The 23,892-nt window shown below is 37.1% G+C and overlaps 2 protein-coding genes across 2 annotated transcripts; both read left to right on the forward strand.

Moving 5' to 3' along the window:
* Positions 1-254: 254 nt before the first annotated feature.
* LOC103696005 (V-type proton ATPase subunit d2) lies at positions 255-6,259 on the forward strand. Its single transcript, XM_008777484.4, has 10 exons — positions 255-601; positions 1,019-1,139; positions 1,265-1,372; positions 1,464-1,566; positions 1,734-1,814; positions 1,908-1,993; positions 2,228-2,287; positions 2,379-2,427; positions 3,450-3,584; positions 5,833-6,259. The coding sequence occupies exons 1-10, from the start codon at positions 421-423 to the stop codon at positions 5,962-5,964; spliced, it is 1,056 nt and encodes a 351-aa protein (XP_008775706.1). The 5' UTR covers positions 255-420; the 3' UTR covers positions 5,965-6,259.
* Positions 6,260-19,830: 13,571 nt separating this feature from the next.
* LOC103696004 (plant cysteine oxidase 2-like) lies at positions 19,831-23,312 on the forward strand. Its single transcript, XM_008777483.4, has 5 exons — positions 19,831-20,356; positions 21,549-21,667; positions 21,768-21,927; positions 22,033-22,239; positions 22,926-23,312. The coding sequence occupies exons 1-5, from the start codon at positions 20,134-20,136 to the stop codon at positions 23,048-23,050; spliced, it is 834 nt and encodes a 277-aa protein (XP_008775705.2). The 5' UTR covers positions 19,831-20,133; the 3' UTR covers positions 23,051-23,312.
* The last annotated feature ends 580 nt before the right edge of the window (positions 23,313-23,892 follow it).

Below are 23,892 nucleotides of genomic sequence, written 5' to 3' on the forward strand. Positions count from 1 at the left end.
GAAAAAACAAAACTTTTTTTTCCTTGTAAAATCAATACTTAATGGATGTTTTATGCAAAATCCGCTACACCTCATTTGGGTCGATCTGGGCTAGCGAGCCCACAACTGCTGGTCCAATCTCTGACCACTATGTATTTTGGGCCAATGTTTGTAAAGCAAGAAAAGCAAAGCCCATGAAATAATTTTGCCCAACCGGCTTAAATATTGGCCCAGCCCAATGTTTCACTCCAGCTAAGATATTGACGGTTCCTTACCACGTATTTCGATCCGACCGAATCCCTTCTTGTCCCAATGTTCTTGGTCGCTCTTCTTGATTTCTAGGGTTTCCGCTCTTCCGATCTTCCCTCCCTTCTTCTTTCTCTCTCTGGATCTCTCAAATTCCTTTTGATCTCGTCGCGGATCTTGGTGTTCGAATCGAAGATGTACGGATTCGAAGCCCTAACATTCAACATCCATGGCGGGTACCTGGAGGCGATCGTCCGGGGCCATAGGTCTGGCCTGCTCACCGTCGCCGACTACAACAATCTCTGCCAGTGCGAAACCCTGGACGACATCAAGATGCACCTTTCCGCCACCGAGTACGGCCCCTACCTCCAGAATGGTGAGCTGCATCTCCTTATCCCATCCGATTGAGATTGGCTTCCATTTTCCTCGCAAGATCTCTCTCTTCATTCTGCCTCCTTGTTTTGCGGTGATCTATTTGATTATTAAAAATTTAAAACAGTAATGGATCGAGGAAAGATTTCTTGAAAGCATGATCTCATGTTTATATTGTAAATATTACGGTTGAAGAAGAATAAGCAGGTCTAGATTTCATTGTGATCCACAAGATTGATGGTCGTATGTGGAATACTGAGACCAAAATCCCCAAGTATGCTTACAATGAGCCAATTGCATGAGAAATATTTGCGCTTCTTAGTATTTCTATGTCGATTTCTTATATGCAAATTACACATTCTTGTTTTCTTTTGGTATTGTAACTTGATTATTTGAGACGAATCCTTTTTGCTAATTGTAGAGCCTTCTCCGTTACATACAACTACAATTGTCGAGAAGTCCACTCTGAAACTGGTTGACGAGTACAAACATATGTTATGCCAAGCGACGGAGCCATTGTCAACTTTTTTGGAGTACATAACGTATGTATTATCGTATCCATCTTTTCTGCAGATTCTTCAATGTGATTTTTTATCTAAAATTCAGGTTGCAAGACAGAATTTTTTGGGTTGCAATGGAAACCTTATTCATCTATTGTTGCTTATAGGTATGGTCACATGATAGACAATGTTGTTCTTATTGTCACTGGGACCTTGCATGAGAGAGATGTTCAGGAGTTATTAGAAAAATGCCATCCTTTGGGTATGTTTGACAGGTATTTATTTGCAGTACTGCTAAGTCTTACTTTTGTTGGTTCAACCATCTATGAGGGTATCTCAGGTCTCACGTCTTGCTTTCGTCTGCAGCATTGCAACCCTCGCTGTTGCTCAAAACATGCGTGAGCTATACAGATTAGTTCTTGTTGATACACCATTGGCTCCATACTTCTCAGAATGCATCACATCTGAGGTATTAATTTGGTGGCCAAATTCTAAGTTATGCATGAGATACTCAACATGAGTTTTTGTAAAATCAAAAAATTGATTTAACATAATTTGGAAGGCACAATTTTTGTTAGTTTCCTTATTTTGCCAACTTCAATATTATAGTCATATCTGATTTGCAATTTCTTGTAGGACTTGGATGACATGAATATTGAAATTATGAGGAACACGCTTTACAAAGCTTACCTCGAGGATTTTTATAAATTCTGCCAGGTAAAGAATAATCAATCATCTATTTAGTAGTCTATTTCTCTCGAGCTTTTACACATGTCAATTTCATTTTCTTCTGATGATGTTATAAAATAGAAACTAGGTGGGGCAACTGCTGAGATAATGTCTGATCTCCTTGCTTTTGAAGCTGATAGAAGAGCTGTCAATATCACCATAAACAGGTGGGTCCAGCAATATAGTGCATCTATTTGAAGGAGCTTCTGTACGTCTTTGGGCATGCAGTGTTATTAATATATATTCTTTCCTCATATGTTACCTACTTGACAGTCAGTAATTTTCTGCATGGCTTCTTCTAAATGTTTGCTCGCATTACTCTGAATCTGGTTAAAAAGCATCTCATAATTGCATCATACTATTGATATTGCTAATTTATTTATTTATTTTTTGCTGTACAGTATTGGAACTGAGTTGACTAGAGATGATCGGCGGAGGCTTTATTCTAATTTTGGTTTGTTGTGAGTATCTACAGAACCTTTTATCACTGGGCTAGGTCTAAATGATTCTTAGCAACATTTGCTTGATAGGTAACAACTTCGTGCTTTGTAGGTATCCCTATGGTCATGAAGAACTTGCAGTCTGTGAGGACATTGACCAGGTAAGATTCTGGGACAGATTTCAATTGAGAATTTGTAAGGTGGTAATATCAATTTTATGTGTAGTTGTACATAGTATCTTGAATAATCCAAAGAAATTGCTCATCCATTTACCTATGTAGTGTTCTTGATGACTTCGTCTATCTCTAGAATGTTGCTACTATTGGTTGGTACTTTAAAATTTTTTTATGCATCTTCCATAACTGTATACTTTGCAGTGTATTTTGCATTACAAATTAGTCCAAGCTGAATAATAGTGAGTAGTGACAATGCAATTGGCATTCTCTTTAAGTGTGCATCTTCAGTGGTATATGTACATCGCCGAATTGGAAATCTCAGCAGTTTCATGTTGCTTTGAAGCCAAGAAACAAGCAGAAAGTTTTCATTTTTCATGTTGACAATTGGATGTTTGTATGTATCTTGTTCTGTATGTATGCCGCTACTTTTCTTGAGTAAAAGAAATATGCCCTATGCCGAGCGCTTCCCCCTTTAAGTGATAGGGTGGTGTGGTATTCCACAGGAGAGGTTGATGTGGCCACATGATGTGTGATGGGCATACATCAAGATTTGGCTTCCTTTGGCTGCTCTGCTGTCATGAGGAGCAGCTAGAGCAATGGGATTGGCCAACACTCCACTTTTTTCTTTTATCATCCTTTTGTCCCTTCAATTTTGCTGTATGTTTCGGTCTCATAGTTTGTTTTTTGCATGCCCCAACCAATTTCAACTAAAGACTTCTCAGATCGGTGTTCCATAATAGAGGGACTTGAGAGTAGATATAAGTATCCTTGCATATGCTTTTATTTTTGTGCTTTTCACTTTTGACCGACAAGATATCAATGTTTGATCACCATGTTTCAGCCAAAATGATGACCTTGTCTGCTCTATTTTCTATATTTAATTCTTCACTGTGCTTTGTTGACCTCCATACAATAATTTGGATTATTTTTTTTGTTCTGCGAGGTCTATAAAAGGATGATATTGATGAATGTTACCATGTCCCTTTTCATGTCAACAACTTTTACAGGTTCGTGCTGTTATGGAGAAATATCCTCCGTATCAGTCAATTTTTGCCAAAATGTCTTATGGTGAAAGCCAGATGCTGGACAAGGCATTTTATGAAGAGGAAGTTAAAAGGCTTTGCCTAGCTTTTGAACAGCAGGTACATTCTTCAGACTTTACATTTATAGCTTTGTGTCCTCATATGTTGAAACTCTTGGAATTGCTTGGGTCATTGCATAGGTCAGATATGCTCTAATAGACTTATTCATGTACCTTTTGCTTCTATAATTGGCAAGTCTCTAGATTGTGCACGAAGTTTCCTTTTGTTGTTTTTAGCTCTCTTTTTAGTACTTCTATGGAATTATAGTGACAATGCTGTGCTGTTCTCTTGAAACACATCACTTTGATATATTTCCGCTTTCTCTTATTGATTGATCTTAGTTTTAGTCATATCCAACCACCATAGTAGCTATATCCATTATCCTTAGGCCCTGTTTGGCAGAGCTGTTGGCAGTAGAGCTTTCGGAAGTATAGCTTTTTGATATAGAGCTTTTATAAAAAGCTATTTGTTATTTGGTAACTATATTTCTAAAGTGTTGTGAAACTTTAATATGTGTTTAGCAAACAAACGTGAAAGTATATTTGGTATGACAAAATAACCACAAAGGACATTGCATAGTATTATACAACAGAGCATAATAAAATATAATATGTATTAATCCATAAATATGATATAGTATAATATTATTGTAATGTAATATAATATTATTCTAATGTAGTTAATATAATATTGTATACTATAGCATAATAATATAATATAATTTGATATTATATAACATGACATATCAATGTATTATGATATAATGTAATATAATATTATATTTATAGTATAATACAATATTTTGATAAAAAATATTATAATTATTATCATTATATATTAATATTTTATCAATATAATATTTTTAGGAACTAATTTTTAGAAGAAAATACAAAGGCACACAATCATACTTGCAAAAGTAAGATTTTACGATTCCTTTCTTTTCAATGCTTTCCTTATTCAAAACGATGGATAATTAACTGGAGAAAAGAAATGATACCTTGATCACGTGGCAAGGGAGAGCCAAGGCCGATTAGGGTTTCTTGTTTGTTGGCCCTCTTGCAGATTTCTTTCTTTGTGCATTATGATATAAAGGGACACTTCCTGTAATTATATGATTCTATCATGGGTATTTTGGTCTTAAAAAAATTATAAATCTAAAACGGCTTTCCGACGCATGCTAAAAGTACTTATTCGAAGAAACTCCATTTTGGAGTTTCTCTACGTTTTCAGTTTTCTGGCAAAGCTAAAACAGCTTTTCGATTTTTTTATCAAACACCCCTATTCTATTCAAAGGTACTTTTGGAATGTCAGAAAGTGCTTTCTGGCCAACCGAAAGCTTTGCCAAACAGGGCCTTATTGCTTATATTTGACTAAGTAAATTTATCCTGCTTGACTATCCTTTTCTACAGAGGGAAAATTTCTTGCGTAGAGTTGATCACTATTCTTTTTCACAATAATTGTTTTGGGCGTTTTATATTGCCATTTGTGCATATATATGGTTACATTATTAAGGCCATTATTATGGGTGCATAACTGTGCCATGTCATATTCCTGTCATTTCCACTTACAATTTGCAAGTTTCTAAAATATTTGCATTATCCTAAAGGGTTGAAATGAAGCTGCCTTCAGAACAAACATTGGCATGCTTTAGATTCAGTTTGGTTTCTATTTACCATATTTGTTCAGATATTTTTTTGGCTGCCGCTATTTTGTTCTGAAGGGGTTTGAAGAGTTTACCTTCTGATTCAGGGGACGTGCATGCATTGATTTCAGTTTGTAGGGCAAGTATATTATAGTCTCTTGTTACAATATCGCAGCAGACTACCACACCTGCTTTGTAATCTTCTCAGAATCTTAAACCTGCACCCAGCACATACTGAAAGGATATTTAAATATCCGCTTCCTGCACCTACACCTGCTCCCAGCTCTGAGGAGTAGAATAATGTTATAGATGCTATTAGGCCCCACCCGGTAGCATCTTTGGAACCTATTGTTTTTAACTTGGTTAAGTAATTTGTAGACCTGTTAGCGCAGTTCCTCTGATCATTTCGAGAATTCATCCTTCATGTCCCCTTTTGAGGACTTTATCAGTCTGTTTTAATGGCTTGCATGCAGGCCAGCGGGATTATTGTCCTCCAGTATGCAAACACTACTAAATTCTCAGGATTTCTGGAATTCTGCCTGTGCTATTCTTAAAAAATATTCCCATGGCTTATATATGTTTCTAGAATTTAAGCCGTTCTTCTTAGCTACTCTAGCTCTAGCAGGGACATACATGTTTTAACCATTTTTTTTTATCACGATGCAGTTTCACTTTGCTGTGTTCTTTGCATACATGAGACTGAGGGAGCAGGAGATAAGGAACCTGATGTGGATCTCTGAGTGCGTGGCACAGAATCAGAGGTCCCGGATTCATGACAGTGTGGTCTACATGTTCTGAGTTTTCCCTGTTCGGTTCAAACTTCCAAGATCAATTAGGGACGCAGCTGTTCATCCTGTGATTTGGCTGTAAATCTATTCTGACTGTTGACTGTTGCAAGTCAACAGGATCATATATCTTTTATCATGGCATGACCAAAATCATATGTAAACCATTCGTTTTAGGGGAAAGATGCTGAATTTTGTAAGCAGCTAAATCGCCGTGTCGCTAATAATGGTCCAAGATCGGGTCCTCCGAGTGTGGATGGGCAGACGTTTGTTTATTTGAAAATGATGCTGATTCATGCTTTTGTGCATCTTATGTTGCAATTTTTTCAAGTCATTTACAGCTAAAGAAGCCATGGGAGATGAACCTGGAAATGCCTCTTTGGACAACATCAAAGAGATGCTTTTCCCCACTTAACAAGTTGTTTTCGCCACCCCGAGTGCCAAAGTTCTCTCCACCCTAGTTACCTTCTAGTTCTCGTAGAAATCCTCTTGCCTCGCAGAAACTAGACGTTCCCGGGATATATCATACTATGACAAGAAGATGACCTCAGGAGTCGAACTTACGGTGACGTAGTGACGAGGGCAAGCTCTAACGTCAGAAAAAAAAAAAAAAAAAAAAAGAGATTCTGACGAGCCCCTTCAGGGCGGCCACTAAATCTTCTGTTTTTCTACCTGGTGCCGATGGCTGCATCTGTTGCTGGTCCACCCTGAGGGACCGCATTCCCATCCCTCAGTTGAAAATAATACAGATCACCTGCCCTTTTGGATAATGTTACAATCTTTTTTTCTTTTTTTTTTTCCGTTCTAGAGTTTAAAAAGCATAGGAAGGGCCTCATAGCATATTTGCGTTGAGTTGCCGTACAAGTAGGAAACAAGTCCAGAGTCCAGAGTTGCCAGAGATTTGTTCTGAAATCCTAGTTCCATCAAGGTTGAGGGGAGGTTCCAGGTGAATTGTATCAAGGGCTAACCTGTTCAATAGCCCATTACCTACCAGGCCTCCTAAAGGAAGACGTAAATTGAGAAACTCTGTCTATTTATCTTCAAATGATCTTTTTCTTCTTCCTATTCTTGTAGCACTCTCGGCAGGCGAGCACGGTAAAAGAAAGACGGGAGAAAACCTAAATAGTGCTGCTCTTGGTTAAGTGGGGCTGATATTTTAAAGAAAGGAAAAAAAGAGAGGAAAAAGTCTTTTTTACTTTGTTTCACGCCACCAGCCAGAAAAATATCCTCGCATAACTTCTTTCTAGCTATAAACAAAGCTCTTGGCACGACCCATCCGTTATGGGCTTTTTTTTTTGGCCCATAACAGCTATTTGTGGCTTTTTACCCATTTTGCCCCTCCCAACAGCCATAAAACGGCTAATTTGAGGGATATTTTGGGGAAAAAAATTGGAGTCCTATAAATACCCCTTTCCTCCCTCATTCTCACCATACCAAACCAACGCTTCTCTCCTTTTCTACTACTACTATTTCTCTCTTTTAGCAATATTTAGCAAGTGCTCTAGGCTTCTAGCAATTTAATTTTTAGTTTGCATTTAGCAAGTGTTCAAGTGCTACACAAGAGGAGGTTCTTGTTGAGAAGTTAGAAGTACAAGAGAAAGAGAAGGTCACTCCTTGTTGAGAGCACAAGAGGAAGCTCACAAATCTCGGCTCTACCTCTGGTCCTTTACTCAATTCCTCCTTATGGTTAGTTTTTATTTTTTTGCATTCATCAATTTAGATATGTCATCTTATGATGAAAGTCATTTTGGCATTCCTCCTGTTTCTGAGGGAGAAGAAAGTAATCCCCAACCCCATGTTCCTAGTTCCTTTAGAACCAGTGAACCGAGTGAAGATCAAACCTCTTCTCGTAAGAGGATTAGTGCTGTATGGAATGAATTTGATAGAATTATGGTTGATGGAGTCTGCAAAGCAAAATATAAAAAATATGCCAAACTTTATAGTTGTAGTAGTAGTGGGGGAACAGGCCATTTAAAAAGATATCAAGAGAGTCATAGGATGCATGATTCTCGTCTTCAAAGTACCCTTAATATACAACGGGGATTATTTATAGGTAATTTTGCATATAATCATAAAAATCAAATAAAATCACTTGTAAAATGGATAGTTAAGGATGAATTACTTTTTAGTTTATGTGAATCTTTTAATTTTGAAGAATATGTTCAATTAAACCTATAACCTGCTTACAAAAGAACTAGTAGGCGTACATTTAGAAGAGTAGCTATGACTAACTTTTTAGCAATGAGACAAAGTTTAATTGAAACACTCTCTACTTTAAATGTAAAAGTTTCATTAACTTCTGATATTTGGTCAGCATGTGTAGGTAGTAATTATTTTATTGCTATTACTGCTCATTATATTGATAATGATTGGCAATTAAATAAACGTATTCTTGCTTTTCGTGCTTTTGATTTTCCACATTCTGCGCAACAAATTTTAAATGCCATTTATCAAACTGCATGTTCGTATAATTTTAATGATAAAATTATGTCTATTACTTTTGATAATGCATCTAATAATAATTCTTCTGTTACATTATTAAAGGACTCATTGCATCCCATGTTAAATAGAAATTTATTGCATATTAGATGTGCATGTCATATCTTAAATCTTTCTGTTCAAGTTGGCATGGGCATGATTTAAGATGTCATTTCAAAAATTAGAAATGCAGTTTCTTTTATTCATGCTTCAAGATCAAGACTTCAAGAATTTAAGGAACTATGTATAAATCATGGTAAACGTTTTAAAAAATTTAAACTTGATGTAATTACTCGTTGGAACTCAACATATAGCATGATACATGATGCATACCCATATAAAAACTTATTAAGTGCATATATTAATGATCGTGGATTATGCTTTACATTGACTGAAATTGATTGGAATAAAGGAAAATTTTTGAAAATTTTTTTGGTTAGTTTTTATAATGCTACTAATGTTCTTTCTGGTATTTATTATCCAACTTCATGTCCATTTTTACAACAAGCATATATGATTAGTCAAAAATTTGCAGAATATAGATGTGATGATGTTTTAATGCCTATTATTGAACAAATGGAATATAAATGGAATGAGTATTGGGACAAGATATGTCTTTTGCATAACTTAGCTGCTGTATTTGATCCAAGAGTTAAATTGAATGGCGTACTAATTTTACTTGATGCATACTGTGAAAATATGATTCAAGATCCTGAACCTGCTAAAATTGAGGTAACACAACTTTTTTATGATATTTATGCTATATATGATGAAAAAATTCGTGGATCTAGATTCTCCGTACAAAGCTCTATTTCTTCTTCTTGTAGTTCTCGTTCGTCATCCATTTTTTCATTCATTGCACAGAGAAAACACACACATGCTTTAAGTTCATCTTCATCTTCTTCATTTTTAAATAGTGAACTAGAATTTTATTTACAAAATGATCTTCAGTCTGCATATGATGAAAATCAAATAGAGAGTCTAGATGTATTATCTTGGTAGAAGAGTGTTAAAAATCAATATTCTGTTATGTCTGCCATTGCACGCGATATTTTAGCTGTGCCGATGTCCACAGTAGCATCGGAATCTGCTTTTAGTGCAGGTCGGCGTGTTCTTGACGAAAAGAGAAGTAGGATGACTGGCGAAATGGTTGAGATGCTTCTCTGCTTCAAAGATTGGTTGGATGCTGAGGCGAGACTTCAAGATAAAGGTGGACATGATACAACATCCTCTGATGATGATGATAGAAACACTACTGAATAGTGAATACTGATGATTAGTAAGATTTTGATCATTTATTTTTATTTCTTAATTTTTATAATTGTACATTTTTATTTTTTTAATTGTTAAAGTGAGTCATCTCTATTTTTTCTCTTTTCTTATTGTATTCTGGAGGTCAGACCAAACCTTCCTTCATGTACCATCTTGATTTAAATTAATAAACTGGTAGGGGTCTATGCCAAACTCTCCACCATTAAGGTGGTTTTATATTAATAAATTTTTAGTTCCCAATATTTATTAATTTATTAAAAAAATTTATAAATAAAAAATTTTATTTCCATTTATTTTAAGGGGGACAAGCCGTGCCTGGCTTGGTCCAGGCCCTTGTGGGCCGTGCCGGGCCCGGTTCAGGCCCTTATGGGCCGTTCCAGGCTGGCCCACGGGCCGTTCCAGGCTGGCCCGCGGGCCGTGCCGTGCTTGGCCCACGAATCGTGCCAGCCCAGGCCCTTATGGGCCGTGCCGGGCTCGGCCCACGGGCCAGAAATCCTTAACCCAGCCCGACCCTCTTTTATGAGCCATGCCTAACACGGCCCGTTACTGTAGCAAGCGGGCCATGCCGGGCCATGGGCGGCCCGGCCCAATGCCCACCTCTACCAGCAAACATAAATGCCGCCTTTTGGAATGGTGGACACTATAATATGGACCGAGAAGTACATCTCATAAAGTTTAAAGGCCATTTGTTCTCTATGATTACGCATCCATCGTTAATTTTTTTTCACATGAAAGTGTGTCCATGGATGATAAGAAGCATCCCATAATCCAGTATCCACTTCATTAAAGCACAAAATAAGATACTGGCTTGCAAGGTAATGCACTAGAGCAAGTGTAACTTGACGATACGAGTACATTAGCTTTATAGAAATTATAAAATAGACCCACCAAGATGGATAAATTTTGATATCTGAAACACCCTAACGTGTAAATTAATGGGGTGATCTGCTGTCCGCTTTTCTCTCATATCAAATTGCCTACTCGCTAAGCAAGAGCAATTGAAATGCCAAAAAGGTGGACACAATCACCTGTGTCCCTGCATGCATGAGGCCATTTTTGGCGAACTTGTTGCTCTCATAAGCTATTTCATCTCATATTCGCTGAAAACGAACCTCATGTAAGGACTTCAATAACTTCGTGTGATCGTGACTTTTTTGACGTCTCGACCTCTTCAAAAAGAAAGCTAGCATCTAAATCATCCCGAACCATACCAGTGTCCTTTTTTTTTTTTTCAAAAGCGTGAGATGGTTATGTCATCTGAATTACCAGGTAGGGAAACGAGAAGGGAACAAATCCTGGCCTCATGAGCACTTTGTTTGATGCGTAGCTGATTTTTAGGACACTGTTACCTTTCTGTCACTTGCCCTGCCCATATAGCAAGAAGGATTAGTTGGATTTTGTGTCATTTAATCAATCAAGAATACACGAGCCAACCCACTATTTTTTTTTTTTTTTTGGGTCAAAAACCCACTGTTTTTGATGCCCACCCATAGTTTGGTTTTGTATCGCACCCCTCGATTTGTGGGAACATGCAGGCTACGGGGATGAAAGTTATTTTTCCTTAGTCTAAATTAATTAGCCAATAGGTTGCATAAACAGCCATCAAATGCCCGTACTATGTTTTCTCCATGTTTCCAACCTTTTTGTCTTACCTTTTCTTGTTCTCATCCTTATAGCCTCTTTTAAATGCGCTCCACTGGTTAGCAGGCAGCAACTGGGCTATCCTTTTTTGTTTCTTTTTGAGAAAAACTAGGTTACCTTTGCCAACTTTCTCAGATACAATACTTGTACTGTGTGGACGCTCTCATGACTCCAGGAAATTTCCAGCTCTACTGTACTGGCTACTGTGATCCTGAAGAATTTAAAGGTTGCTCCTTCTGACAGTTCCACAGTTGGCATCCAAAGTTTTACAAAACAATGTGCTGCTTACTGCGTTCTCGCATATACAGCTTATATAGGAGTCCATTTGCATCCAGTTATGTGCCACAAAGGATTATGAAAAGATTCTGACGTGGAGACCGAGAATTCTGAACTTTTTTTCTTTTCTTTTTCTTTGTAATATGAGATCGAGGACAAAGGCCTAAACAAATAAGAAGAATACAACCAAATAAACCTGCATGAACAACTAACAGCAACCAAACTTGACTGGGAAACGAAAATTTGGTTCCTTTTTTTCCATAGAAGTTGCAAGGATCTGCTTGTATATATACCTTGCAAGCATGAGTAGATTTGTGCGATGAGTACTTTTATGGATCAATCACTCAATTTACCGGCTTTCTATGGATGAGTGACCTTGAGAATGAATTGTGTGAAACCTATATATGTGCATGCTTTCTGTTTTGGTTGGGATGGTGCTTTTTGCCCGTAAATGCACACAAAAAAGTTCATAGGTTCTTTTTTTTTTCTGAAGGTAAAAAAGTTTATGAGTTCACAACAGTTGATTCGGCAACTCTACGATAAACCTATGCACTAGTGCATTTTGCAGTACAAACTTGTGAGTTACATCAATTTTTCCTTGTCAACTAGGGTTGTATCTTATGCGCGAAAGAAGGACTCACCTTCCTTCGAACGAATCCACCGTTGGATCGTGTAAGCTGCTTTGAGATTTATGCAAGTGGATGAACCAATGAGCTCGGAATGCTTTAAGATATGTGTAGGGCTAATGGTCGATGTCGTGAAAGAAGACCTATCATTCTTGAGCGCAAAAGATGCAACACGAACCCGAGAATATTTATGTGCACTTGGAGCCATATGAATCATTACATTAAAAATTTTGTCTTTGCATTTGCTCTAAGAAAGCTGCGCTGCATCCAAAGTTCAAAGCGAGGATAGGAGCATGGAGCCTTGACGTATGGCTCAAGCTTCCCCTCAAAGACTAAGGGCACATCTTAATCGACCCCTTTCTCGGACCATGACTTTCGACAATTAATGCTGCATTTTTTTTAAGCTAATCACCATTAAAGTGCAGTTGTTTACCCTATAATTCAAGTAAACAATCTGGATGATAATGATTCCTGACCTATTTCTCAATGAACAGATCTGATTTAATTAATATGACAAACAGGCCGTAGGAGGTCTCAGTTTCCTACTTAATCTGCAACCACCTTGAGTCCATATATACGATTGGGTCAAACCTTACCATTTTATTTTTACAACCTTACTACCTTAGTTGATTTGGTGGATTAATATTGTCAAAAGGTAGAGTTGCCAGGTCATGCATGCAAGCTTTTCATGGTTTTCGCTCGGGGGTACCTTTTAAACAACGGTATATATGGTCCTCCCTTCTAGACTTTATGACACAGGAAGCAACCAGATAAACTCTCTGACATCATCTTAACTGGTCTAGCATGGCACATGAGATCAAGTAAAAAGTTATGTATGGTTCTTAAGCTCGCATCTTAAGTGGACCAAATCTATCATGAATCTAGAATGAAATAAAACCACCTAATAATTTTATCTTAGGCTGAAATAAATATATTTAGGACGATGCCATTCTTAATTCACAATGATCTGGTCCGCATAATAATTTATATAGATGAGGTCGACCGGCAAAAGGATCGTTTTATAGATTGCATCACTCTTCTACTTTATTTTGCAAGATAATGTTAGGCTTACAAGCCTGACATTTACCGAATTAATTTATTGAGCAAAACTTCTTCGTGCCATGAACATTCTAGTGCGTCGACGTTTTAGCCATGCATGCACCGTCTCCATCGCCATGCAACGTCCTTTGTTATTTGTTTTTGCTCTCGTTCTCAAAAAAATTATATTCTAGATCGTGTGCACCATATAATCGGATACAACATGCATCAATCACAACCATCCATTTTTTTTAGCGATGTATCGTGATGAGGCTTGCTGTAGCTACGTGGTGCAGCAGGATATAATTTCTCCTCGTTCTCTCTTCTAGTTTTAGGCTCTCCTTGGGACAGGTGTCTAAGGTGAAAGGTAGAACAAGCGGATGAACGAATGAGCTCGGGATGCTTTGAGATATGTGTGGGGCTAATGGTCGATGTCGTGAAAGAAGACCTATCATTCTTGAGCACAAAAGATGCAACACGAACCCGAGAATATTTTGTCTTTGCATTTGCTGCTCTAAGAAAGATGGGCATCCAAAGTTCAAAGCAAGGATAGGAGCATGGAGCCTTGGCATAGGGCTCACCTTCCTCCATAAAAAGAGGATAACGACTTCTCTATTATTAATGAGGAACGTAGAGGAGTCTCCTATCTCATCTCTATCTTTTTCTTCTTCTTTTTTCTCTCTCTCGTGCTCAGCCCGCAGCCGCCACCTCTCGTTTCGACTACACCTCGTTATGGCGAGGTTTGACGGGAGGGCATCCTCGGCACGCATGCGCGCCCACGCTCTTTGCGTGCATGCTCTGGAAAATTCTACCGGCTAATCTCTGCTTTTGTGCTGTCACCGCACACAGTTTTTTTTTTTTTATATATAGCACTCGGAAACGATTGTACGAATGACATAATTTTTTTCCTTAAAATAAAATTTTTGAACTCTCCCTTTACTTACGACGTATTCTTCTCCATCGTCTCATTAAATATTGTTAAAATTTTTAGAGAAGAAAAAAAAAAAAATTCTGCATGTTATATTATACAGGAGCAGCCTTTATGTAAACTATGAGCTTGACGAAGTTTGGTAAGGCTGACTAAGTTTGACATAATTAATCACAAATCAATTAAGATGAAATTTAATAAAGCCGACTAAGTTTGACACAATCAATCAATTAATGGATTCTAACTTCTCTCCTCAAACTCAAGGTGATAAAGTAGACACCAACTTGAGTTTAAAAACAAGAAGATCGAAAGATGCCAGGAGAATGAGCTTTGGTGAAGACGTCCGCAAGTTGATTAGCCGTGGAAACTATATCACGAATGTACCAAAAAACTGACATACTAGATCAAGAGTACGAGTAGGAGTTGCTGGAGTTTGGATCGAGACTGCGCCTACCAATTTTACCAACCAAGCTTCTGACGGTACGGTTTGATGCACTGTTGTTGGAGTTTGGAGCGAGATCGAGCTTGCCAAGTTTGCTCGCCCAACTTCTGATGGTACGGTTTGACACGCTGCTGCTAGGGTTTGGAGCGAGACCGCGCCTGCCAAATTTATTTGCCAAGCTTCTAATGGTATGGTTTGACGCGCTGCTGGTGGTATTTTTGTAAGTAAAAAAATACTGTAGCCTTGAGGATTCAAGTGGGCGGCGGTGTCATCTTCTAATTGAAAGTCAAACAAAAATTAATGAAAAAATAACAAAAAATAATTAAAGAGAAAAGGAGAAAAAAAAGAAAGCTAGAATGTTATCAGGATCTCGATGAAAAAAGGGAGACTTTGAAAGCCGTCGAGGCCGAAGCCTCGGCAACTTTCCAAACGAGGCAGAAGAAACAGAGGATCTGCGAGCGACGAGGACGACTAAAGAAAAGCGGAAGAGAGGACGACAGCATGTTACATGATCGGTGGCTCTGATATCATATTGAAAAATTTGGAGAATAAGAGGAAAATAAGAAAATTGTATTTCTGCATGTTTGTTATAATATACAAGAGCAACTTTTATATAGACTATGAGGCTGACGAAGTTTGGTAAGACTGACTAAGTTTGGTACAATCAATCACAAATCAATCAAGATGAAGTTTAATTAGTAAAGCTGACTAAATTTGACACAGTCAATCAATCAATGGATTCTAACAAATATTATGGTATCGAGTATGGCTAAATTCAACTACAAATCATATATTTTAGATTTGCATTATATTGAGTTGAAATAATAAATATTTTTGTAGTTGTGTTTATATAATCTTAAAAATTTTATTTGGATGATTGAGACATTGACATGCCTGTCTACATTATATGCATTATATATTGTAGGCTGATGTATTAAGATAGTTCATAGGAAGCTTCGTCATTATAAACACTATTATTATTTTTATAGTACATTTTTGTTTTTTTAGTCTAATCAACATCATGGCAAGCAACGCAAATCAATTTGGCACCTGATTCTTCTGACTCATACGAGAATTTATGTTACCAAATTCATTAGTATTGGTGATAATAGTGTGTCCAAAATATTACACGACAAATGAACCATAATAATTTGGTCTTTTCCCAGCTACTTAGGGTTGGTTATATACACAATATAGTCTTTGTTTTGCTAAGCGATGGTGATGGACACAAGAGGGCTAGGGTACCATATTTATGTCATGTGATGCCTACTGTAGTGAGATAAGAAACATGCCATTGATCATTGGCTCACCATCCCTCCCATATATTCAATAATATATGTCTATTCGAACAGTAAGGTGGTAAGTGTGTCACCATTAGAGTTTGGATTTTAGACTTTCCCTCCAACTTAAGCTCATAGGAGAGCGGTGCCAATATAATGGAGCTAATAATTTCTGACTCAGATTTCTAAGCATTGCCAAATCTAATTAGCTATTAGTTTGTTGGAGTACTTGTTTTGCAACATATGTGACATGCTTTTATAACATTTAGAATGACATTTTTCAGATATTCAAATGTTATTTCTATTTAAGATTCCCTTTGCTGCTATTCCAAGAGAAATCGTATTTGAATTTGTTTTGTAGTTTGGCATTTTCCTTATGACTATATATGTTGATCTAATATCAAACCTCTATTCTTTTACATCTGACTTGGGGCTAGCGTTTGAAAGCAATCTAATAAAATAAAACTCTATAAGAAATCGTTTGTATCTACATAATCATATTCCTTGCTACTCTATGTATTTATATTACATATGTGTGCAATAAGAATATACAAATTGAACATTTGTGAGATAGAGCCATAAAGGTGGATTTCACATAGCCTGCTGTTACACTTCTCTTAAATTTATATTACAAGAATCTAGTATTGTTGAGATTTTGTATATGAAGTTGGAACATGTGCTCTTTAAACAGCCTTTTTGTATTAGTTAATATATTTTTTGCTCAAATAATATTGTTTAAAGATAGAGCTAATATGAACATACCAATTAATTATATTCGTGCAATCGTGCAGCCATTGAGGTATATCTAACAATTTTCTTGTTGAGATTGTGACCACCCATCAAATACTCAATAATCTTCAGTTGCATGTATTCAGGTAATAATCAATGTGAAAATCCTAATTATCTATGATGTTATTTCACATAAATTTAAAACTATAATTTATAAATTCATTAAATAAAGACAATAAATTTAAGTTACATATAGGAAGAAATAAAATTAGAGGATTGGATTAAAAAAACTAGTGGAAGAAAAGTAAAAGTCTTTTAAAATTAAATATTCTACTTTGTTAGTACTAATAATTTGGGATAACTTATTAAAAGAATTCTTAAATATTCTATACATAACACCAACAGCCAAGGGAGGCCATGCTCAAACTTTTGTTAAAAGAAATACAACTTATTTGACCATATATGCTCCTTCACCTTTTACTGCAGAAAGAGTGAATAGAGAATGCTGATCAATCGAACAAAAGTAATTTTTTTATTGATTTATATAAATAAAACATATCAAACATATTACTGATTGATGAAATCAAAATTTAAATTATTAAGAGAATTCTTACATATTGATCAACATCCAAGTCGGGCCATGTTTAAACGTCTTTCTTAAAATACAACTTATTTGATTGCTAGTAGTCATATATATGCATGTGCTTTGCACTTTGAGAATTTTAGTTTTTACATAAATGTCGATCACTTAGAATTATATGCAATCAACTCAATACACAATGTCTAATTTACAAACACAAAACACAAAAAATGGCATCTAAGAGTAAATAGCCAGGCTCCCACAATTACGAGTCACAATAATAAAGTTTTTCATAGAAATTTCTGATACTTTGGCATGGATAAACTTTGATGGCAAACGCTATGCCACATCTCCTAAATTACAATATAGTTAGCAAATCAAGAAATGGATAGGATATCAACCAACCATAAGTAAGGTAAATAGTTGGGTGAGCCAAAACTCATCAAAATAAGAGACTCTAATCTGCCAGGAACTTAGTCCAGTCCTATTAAAGATGGTGGCAAATCAAACAACTCTTATAGATGGATGGCATAAGAAAGAAGAACCGTTGATAGCATTTGCAGCTGCTTTTTTTTTTTTTTATCTAGATGCCCACTCATGGAGCATATCCCATTCCACCATGGATAAAGATTGTATCTTTCACGCAAAGAAGGATTTATCTTTCTTCACGTGAATCCACTGTTGGATCACACAATAGTGACCGCTTCAAGATCTGCGTAGACAGAAGAATAAAAGGAGTTTGGAGTGCTTCGAGACCGCTTTAGGAAGCAATCCAATAATAATTGTCATGAAAGAAGCTCAAGCTCAATCATTCTTTCGTGCGAAAGATATTAACCGAACCCTTCCACCATAACCACTGTAGGAAATAAAAGGACACTTTGATCGCCATAGGCACTGCCAGAGTTTAGGTTGAATTGAAAACAATGGATGATCATGTCTTTTCCTTCTTTACCATCACTCTTTATGTGGCTCTCAAAATCCTTCTATCTAGCCTAGCAAACACAATACTCAAGAAGCCAAGCCTCCCCCCATCACCATCTTATGGCTTGGCGTGTCCCTCTTCGACCTCAAGCGAGTCCTCCATTCTCTCCCTGCCAAATATGGCTCCATCCTATCCTTGAACATCACATCTCAATCAGCTATCTTCATCACCAGCAGAAAAGAAGTGCTTTTGTTTTAGTAATTAAGCATTAGATTAAATACTATTAAAAACAATATTAAATTTTTAATAATGATTATAAATTCTAAGTCAACCCAAGCATTAGCAAGCCATAGTCGTTTTATAGAAAAAATAACATGCATGGCAATGCTATTAAATGCCATAAGCATAGCATTTATAAAATTCATTGATCCAGGATATTTTAGGATATGGGCAAAATTTTATTATTTATTTTTAAAAGTAATGTAGATAGAGATTATATATATGCCTCCACCTTTTACTACACAAAAAGATATGAATAGAAAATGCAGATCAAATAAAAGTGAATTTTTCTTCACTTATATAATAAAACATATCAAACATATCACTACTAATTAAATGAATCAGAAATATTGGATAATGTTTTTTTCCTTTTTTTTGTTGATAAGTTGTATGCAGCGAATATACCAAGATTTGCATCTAGCTACCAAATCTTTTTATTCGTCTGACATAAGATTAATATATGTCCTTCTGCTTTTAGGAGACAGCATCTTTCTAGGTGGATGGGCATAAATCAAATGTCTTGCATGAAAGGAAAGAAACGGGAGAAAGAAACCCTTTCACTACGAAATAGAATAAAAGGATTTAATAAGAGCCGTGGTGCCACGAGAGAACGCCATCTGCCAAGCATCTAGAACATGTCTTTCAAAAGAATCTCAAAAAAAAAAAAAAAAAAAATCCTCACCAGCACGTTCATTATTTTTTTTTTAAATTTGAAACATTCAAAAAGTAATGTGGCGGGATTTCAGTCGCATCACATTTTTTTTTTTTTTTTGGGCATGAACATCCTCTTGAATATCAAATTTTGCATGAATATTTTTTTTATTTTTACATATATATATCCACATCATTTAATGCCGTTAAAATTAACAGTTTCAAATTAAAATAACTAAAATATTTTTAATAGGTAGATGCAAAAAAAATAATAATTTTAAAACAATCAAGATGATAGAAAAAAAATTTTAAAAAATTTTATTTTATTTTTAATTAAAATTAGTATAGTTTTATGAGAGTTTAGAAATAAATATAAATTTGGGGTGAGTATTCACTTAAATTTAATTTTTTGGAAAGGTGTTCATTAAAAGAAATAAAAAATAAAAAAAAAACATTTCACAACGGTGCCACGTCAAGGAAGAGAATCCATGCAGTACACGGCGGATTTCTGCGTAACGACCAATCGTCTCCTGACACGTAGCCCTAGGCATTCCCTTGTACCATACCTGGTTTGAATCCAATGCGATTTTTATATGGAAATGACTTCATTAATTTTTACTTTTTATTTACCTTTATAAGTATGGCATGTAGTTATTTGGCTGGGTCTATTTGGAGATAGAGATAGAGCGAGAGAGAGAGAGAGAGAGAGAGAGAGAGAGAGGGAGAAAAAAATCCACGGCTGTTTGGGAGTAGCCCACAGGAAAGTGGAGAATCTCCCTCGGCGTGGCCCCTGGTTTTTTTCACCCAGGCTCGTTGTCTCAGCCAAACTACCCAAATCCCTCCCCTTTTTATACTCCCATATCTCCATCACCCCTCCACAGGAATTCCCCTGCTTCCAATTCCTGTGAGTAGAATTCTACCCGTATAAAGCCATCAAATCCCATCGGCTCTCCTCTTGCACAAAATCCCATCTTTTTTCCCAACAATTCTGGTCTTTTCCGATACTTGAGGGGTTGGCGGGGCGAGTCGGGCCGATCTTGATGGGGGTTGACAGGAGGTTGGCCGACAGGAAGGGGAAGGAGGAGGCGGCGGCGATGGAGAAGAGCAAGTCGGCGAAGAAGAGCAAGCGGCGGCAGAAGAAGTCGCCGCCGATGCCGACTGTCGTCCAGAGGCTGTTCGATACCTGCAAGGAGATCTTCGCCAATTGTGGAGCCGACGTCGTCCCGGCTCCGGAGGACATCGAGCGCCTTCGAGCCATTCTTGGTACGAGCTCTCTTCTTTTTCGTGAAAAAGTTTGCATTTTTATGTCCCAGAAACTTCTTGTTCTAGTAGGTTTCGGAGGAGTCGGGTAGCATGCGAAGCTTGTATTGTGGATAGCTCGAGGAATGCGATAGGATGTGGATTGATTTCACGCCTGTTTTCTTAAATCCTAATGTGCATTGCAGAGAACTTTTGAATCCTGCCTTTTGATTTGGATTAATGGTAAAAACATATTCTTTTTATGAGATTGGCCATGGCTTGCTATACATTCGGCAGAGTTGATTTCATGGGAAAAAATTATTAATTTTATGTTTATTATGGATTCTTGTCCTATTTGGATCATTGGATTTCTCAGAATTGCAACTATTGCTGCATTTCATGATACCGGTTTCGAATTGTTGGATGGTTGCTGCTATTACAAGTGATTGCTTTGTCTTGTTTCTATTAGCAGTATTCAGTTGGCCATGATTAGATAGTTGATATTGGCTTATACCAAAGGGACTCAAGGTAGTGGAAGTAGTATTCGATATAGCTATCACTCAAAGATACTTTGTTGGCTCTCGAGGCATGCTTGTAACTTGTAAGTATTGTTTGATGGTGAAGATATCTGGACTCACAAATCTTCACCAATGATGATCTCATTATGGCATCAGCGATTGCTAGTTCTCATTGCATGAATAATAATAGAAGGATGCTGCCATCTAAAGCTCATGGTAATGGCTTTTCTTATTGTCATGGCTTACAGTGTTTTGACTTACAAAGACAAACACGAATATGATGCGAACCAAATGTCATGCATCGACTACTGTAGACAAAAATGTATGCAAAATTAGGATTAGGCGAACATCATGCTTTACTGTGTATATGATCTGTTAATGCCCTCAGCTATCAATTTCGGTTTCGTTTCGGTATTTTCTCAGTTTCCATTTATCGGTGATAGGATAACATGGGGACAACCATGGAATAGTTGAAACAGTTGGTTTAGGGTGAGTATATATGTACTTGATTGTATAAACGGATGAGCGAGTCCGTACATGAAGCATGTGATGATTCATGACTAGATACTGTAGACAGAGATTTGAGTGTTGGAAGTAATCTATCATGTGATTAGGGTGAGTATATAAATAGGTGGTGGGCCATTTTATGCACAGGTGCAACTTTGTTTGATAATTGCGCTCGTTTCTTTTTCCTGCAGATGTTATGAAACCAGAAGATGTTGGTCTGAATCCAAACCTGCAGTATTTTCACAATGTTGTGTCTGAAGGGCCTCCTGTGATAACATACTTACCCCTTTATGAGTGTCCCAAGTTCTCGGTACTGTAATTTCCTGTTATACTACCAGTTCTGTTGCATCTCTTTGTGAATGCTGCTTGGTAATCCGTATTTCTCTCAAATTGCTAAATGTATCCTGCAGATATGTATCTTCTGCATGCCTAAGTCTGCTGTCATCCCACTGCATAATCACCCAGGAATGACTGTCTTTAGCAAGATTCTTTTTGGGTCAATGCACATCAAGTCGTATGATTGGGTTAATAATCCTCAGAACTCGAACGAGACAGTTAGAAATGCTGATGGTAAGCTCTTTTGGATTTGTTTGGATTTGCAATATGCTGGGTTGAAAGATGTGATATTTAATCTTCTTTTTCTTCTTTTTTTTTTTCCTTTTTTTTCGGGTCCAGGTGCGCGGCTAGCCAAGGTTATTACCGATGATGTTTTCAAGGTGCCATGCAAGACATCCATACTATATCCAGCTGCTGGAGGCAACATGCATCGTTTTACTGCAGTGACCTCTTGTGCAGTGCTGGATGTGCTTGGCCCACCTTACACTAAATCTGAAGGAAGAGATTGTGCATATTATAATGACCTCCCATATTTGAGTTCCTCTGGTATGGTTTTATTTTGAACTCATTTGCATAATTTCATTTAGCTATACTTATATTATGACATCGACGATAGCATTTATCTGCTGGCATCATGGAAAGATCATGAAAATTCGTTCTATGCATTTCTTTTGATGCAAATTGCTTAAATAATTAGATGCTGGCATCATTATTGTTGTGTTATGCATTATTATATTTGTTCACTATCATGGTTATCATGATGTAATGTTAATTCCCAGCCTAAAACCTTTTAACAGTGCATGTTGCTGAATGCTGTGATGGACCAAGGAAATTAGGATTACTGTTACTCAAATGTGAATGATCCTCTGTATGAGGTCTTCAGCTTCCCCACCCAGCACTCCTGTAAAATTGCAAGCACAAGTTTTGTATTCAATTCCACCTCTTCTTCCCATTAAACGTCCCAAAGTTCCATAAACAAGTTCCCACTTGTTCCTATCTGTATTTCCCAGTGATTGTGCGTGAAAGATTAAACCACATGAGAGCGAAACCCTTACTTTCCTATTGTAGGATTCCTGTTTCCTCTACCCTTCATAGGGCATCTTAACCCATGGCTTGAAAACTTCTTGCAAGCATGGCCAGGCAAAATCATCTATAAATTTAACTCATAGAACAAATGTATAGAACTCACTGGATGGTAGAAGTGGACTTGCTTACTTAGGCTTCTATTTCAGGCGATGCGGTTTTGGCGGCCGGTGAGCATGAGAGGCATGCTTGGCTGAAAGAGAGGGTGGGAAAACCTGATGACTGCTTTGTTCTGGCTGCTGAGTACAAGGGCCCAAAAATTGTGGACCACTGAATTACCATCTGAAAGCACAGCACTTCTGCTGGTTGGGTGTAGATACACAAAAAAGAGAATGGAAAGGGATAAGGGAAAGGTTCTGGGTGGCTTGCGCACACCTCACAGCAATTTTCTGTTTTATTAGATTAGCTTTGCTTAGTTAGGGTTTTAAGCTTTTACTTATGACTGTGGTGTTGATAATTTGATACATGGAAAAATATAATTCTGAATGATGTAAGACTCAGATTTTTATCTGAATTCATTTTTTTTTTCCTCCTCCCTTTGCTGTACTTCTTGGCCTGAGCTTGCATCATTGTATTCATTCAGAGCGATTGGATCTTGAGGATGATAAGATCAGTCTCGTGCCTGATGAGAATCTTGAGGATCGTTGTTGGATCATTTGGTAATACAAGAGAGGGGAGAATGATGTAAACGCCGTTAGGTTTTAGTTGTCATTTGTTCCAAGATGTGGACGGTCAACAATTCCTGGATGTAGGGTGACGGGAGCCTTTCTATTTTCCTTGGAATTGAAGGACCTGTGTGTCGCGGCCGCCGCGAATTATCGTGATGCCTTGTATCCCACGAGGGGCGATGGGGACTTGTAGTACGGTGCATCTTGATCCACAGCGAGTTAATGCACGTGAATATGCCCTTTTTTTTTTTGATGCAATGAACGTGAACATGCTTGAATTGCAGGACATTAAGCGAGTACAATATCTGCAGTTTTTTTTTCCGTGGGCAGAGAACATCCATAGATTTGAAGACATTAATTCCAGTTAGCACAAAAAAAAGACATTAAAGCCTGTTAGGAGAAAAAAAACATTTAATCCGCGTACTATATCTTATAGATCTGATGATCA

The sequence above is a fragment of the Phoenix dactylifera genome, unplaced genomic scaffold, assembly GCF_009389715.1.
Source record: "Phoenix dactylifera cultivar Barhee BC4 unplaced genomic scaffold, palm_55x_up_171113_PBpolish2nd_filt_p 001141F, whole genome shotgun sequence".
Lineage (NCBI taxonomy): Eukaryota > Viridiplantae > Streptophyta > Magnoliopsida > Arecales > Arecaceae > Phoenix > Phoenix dactylifera.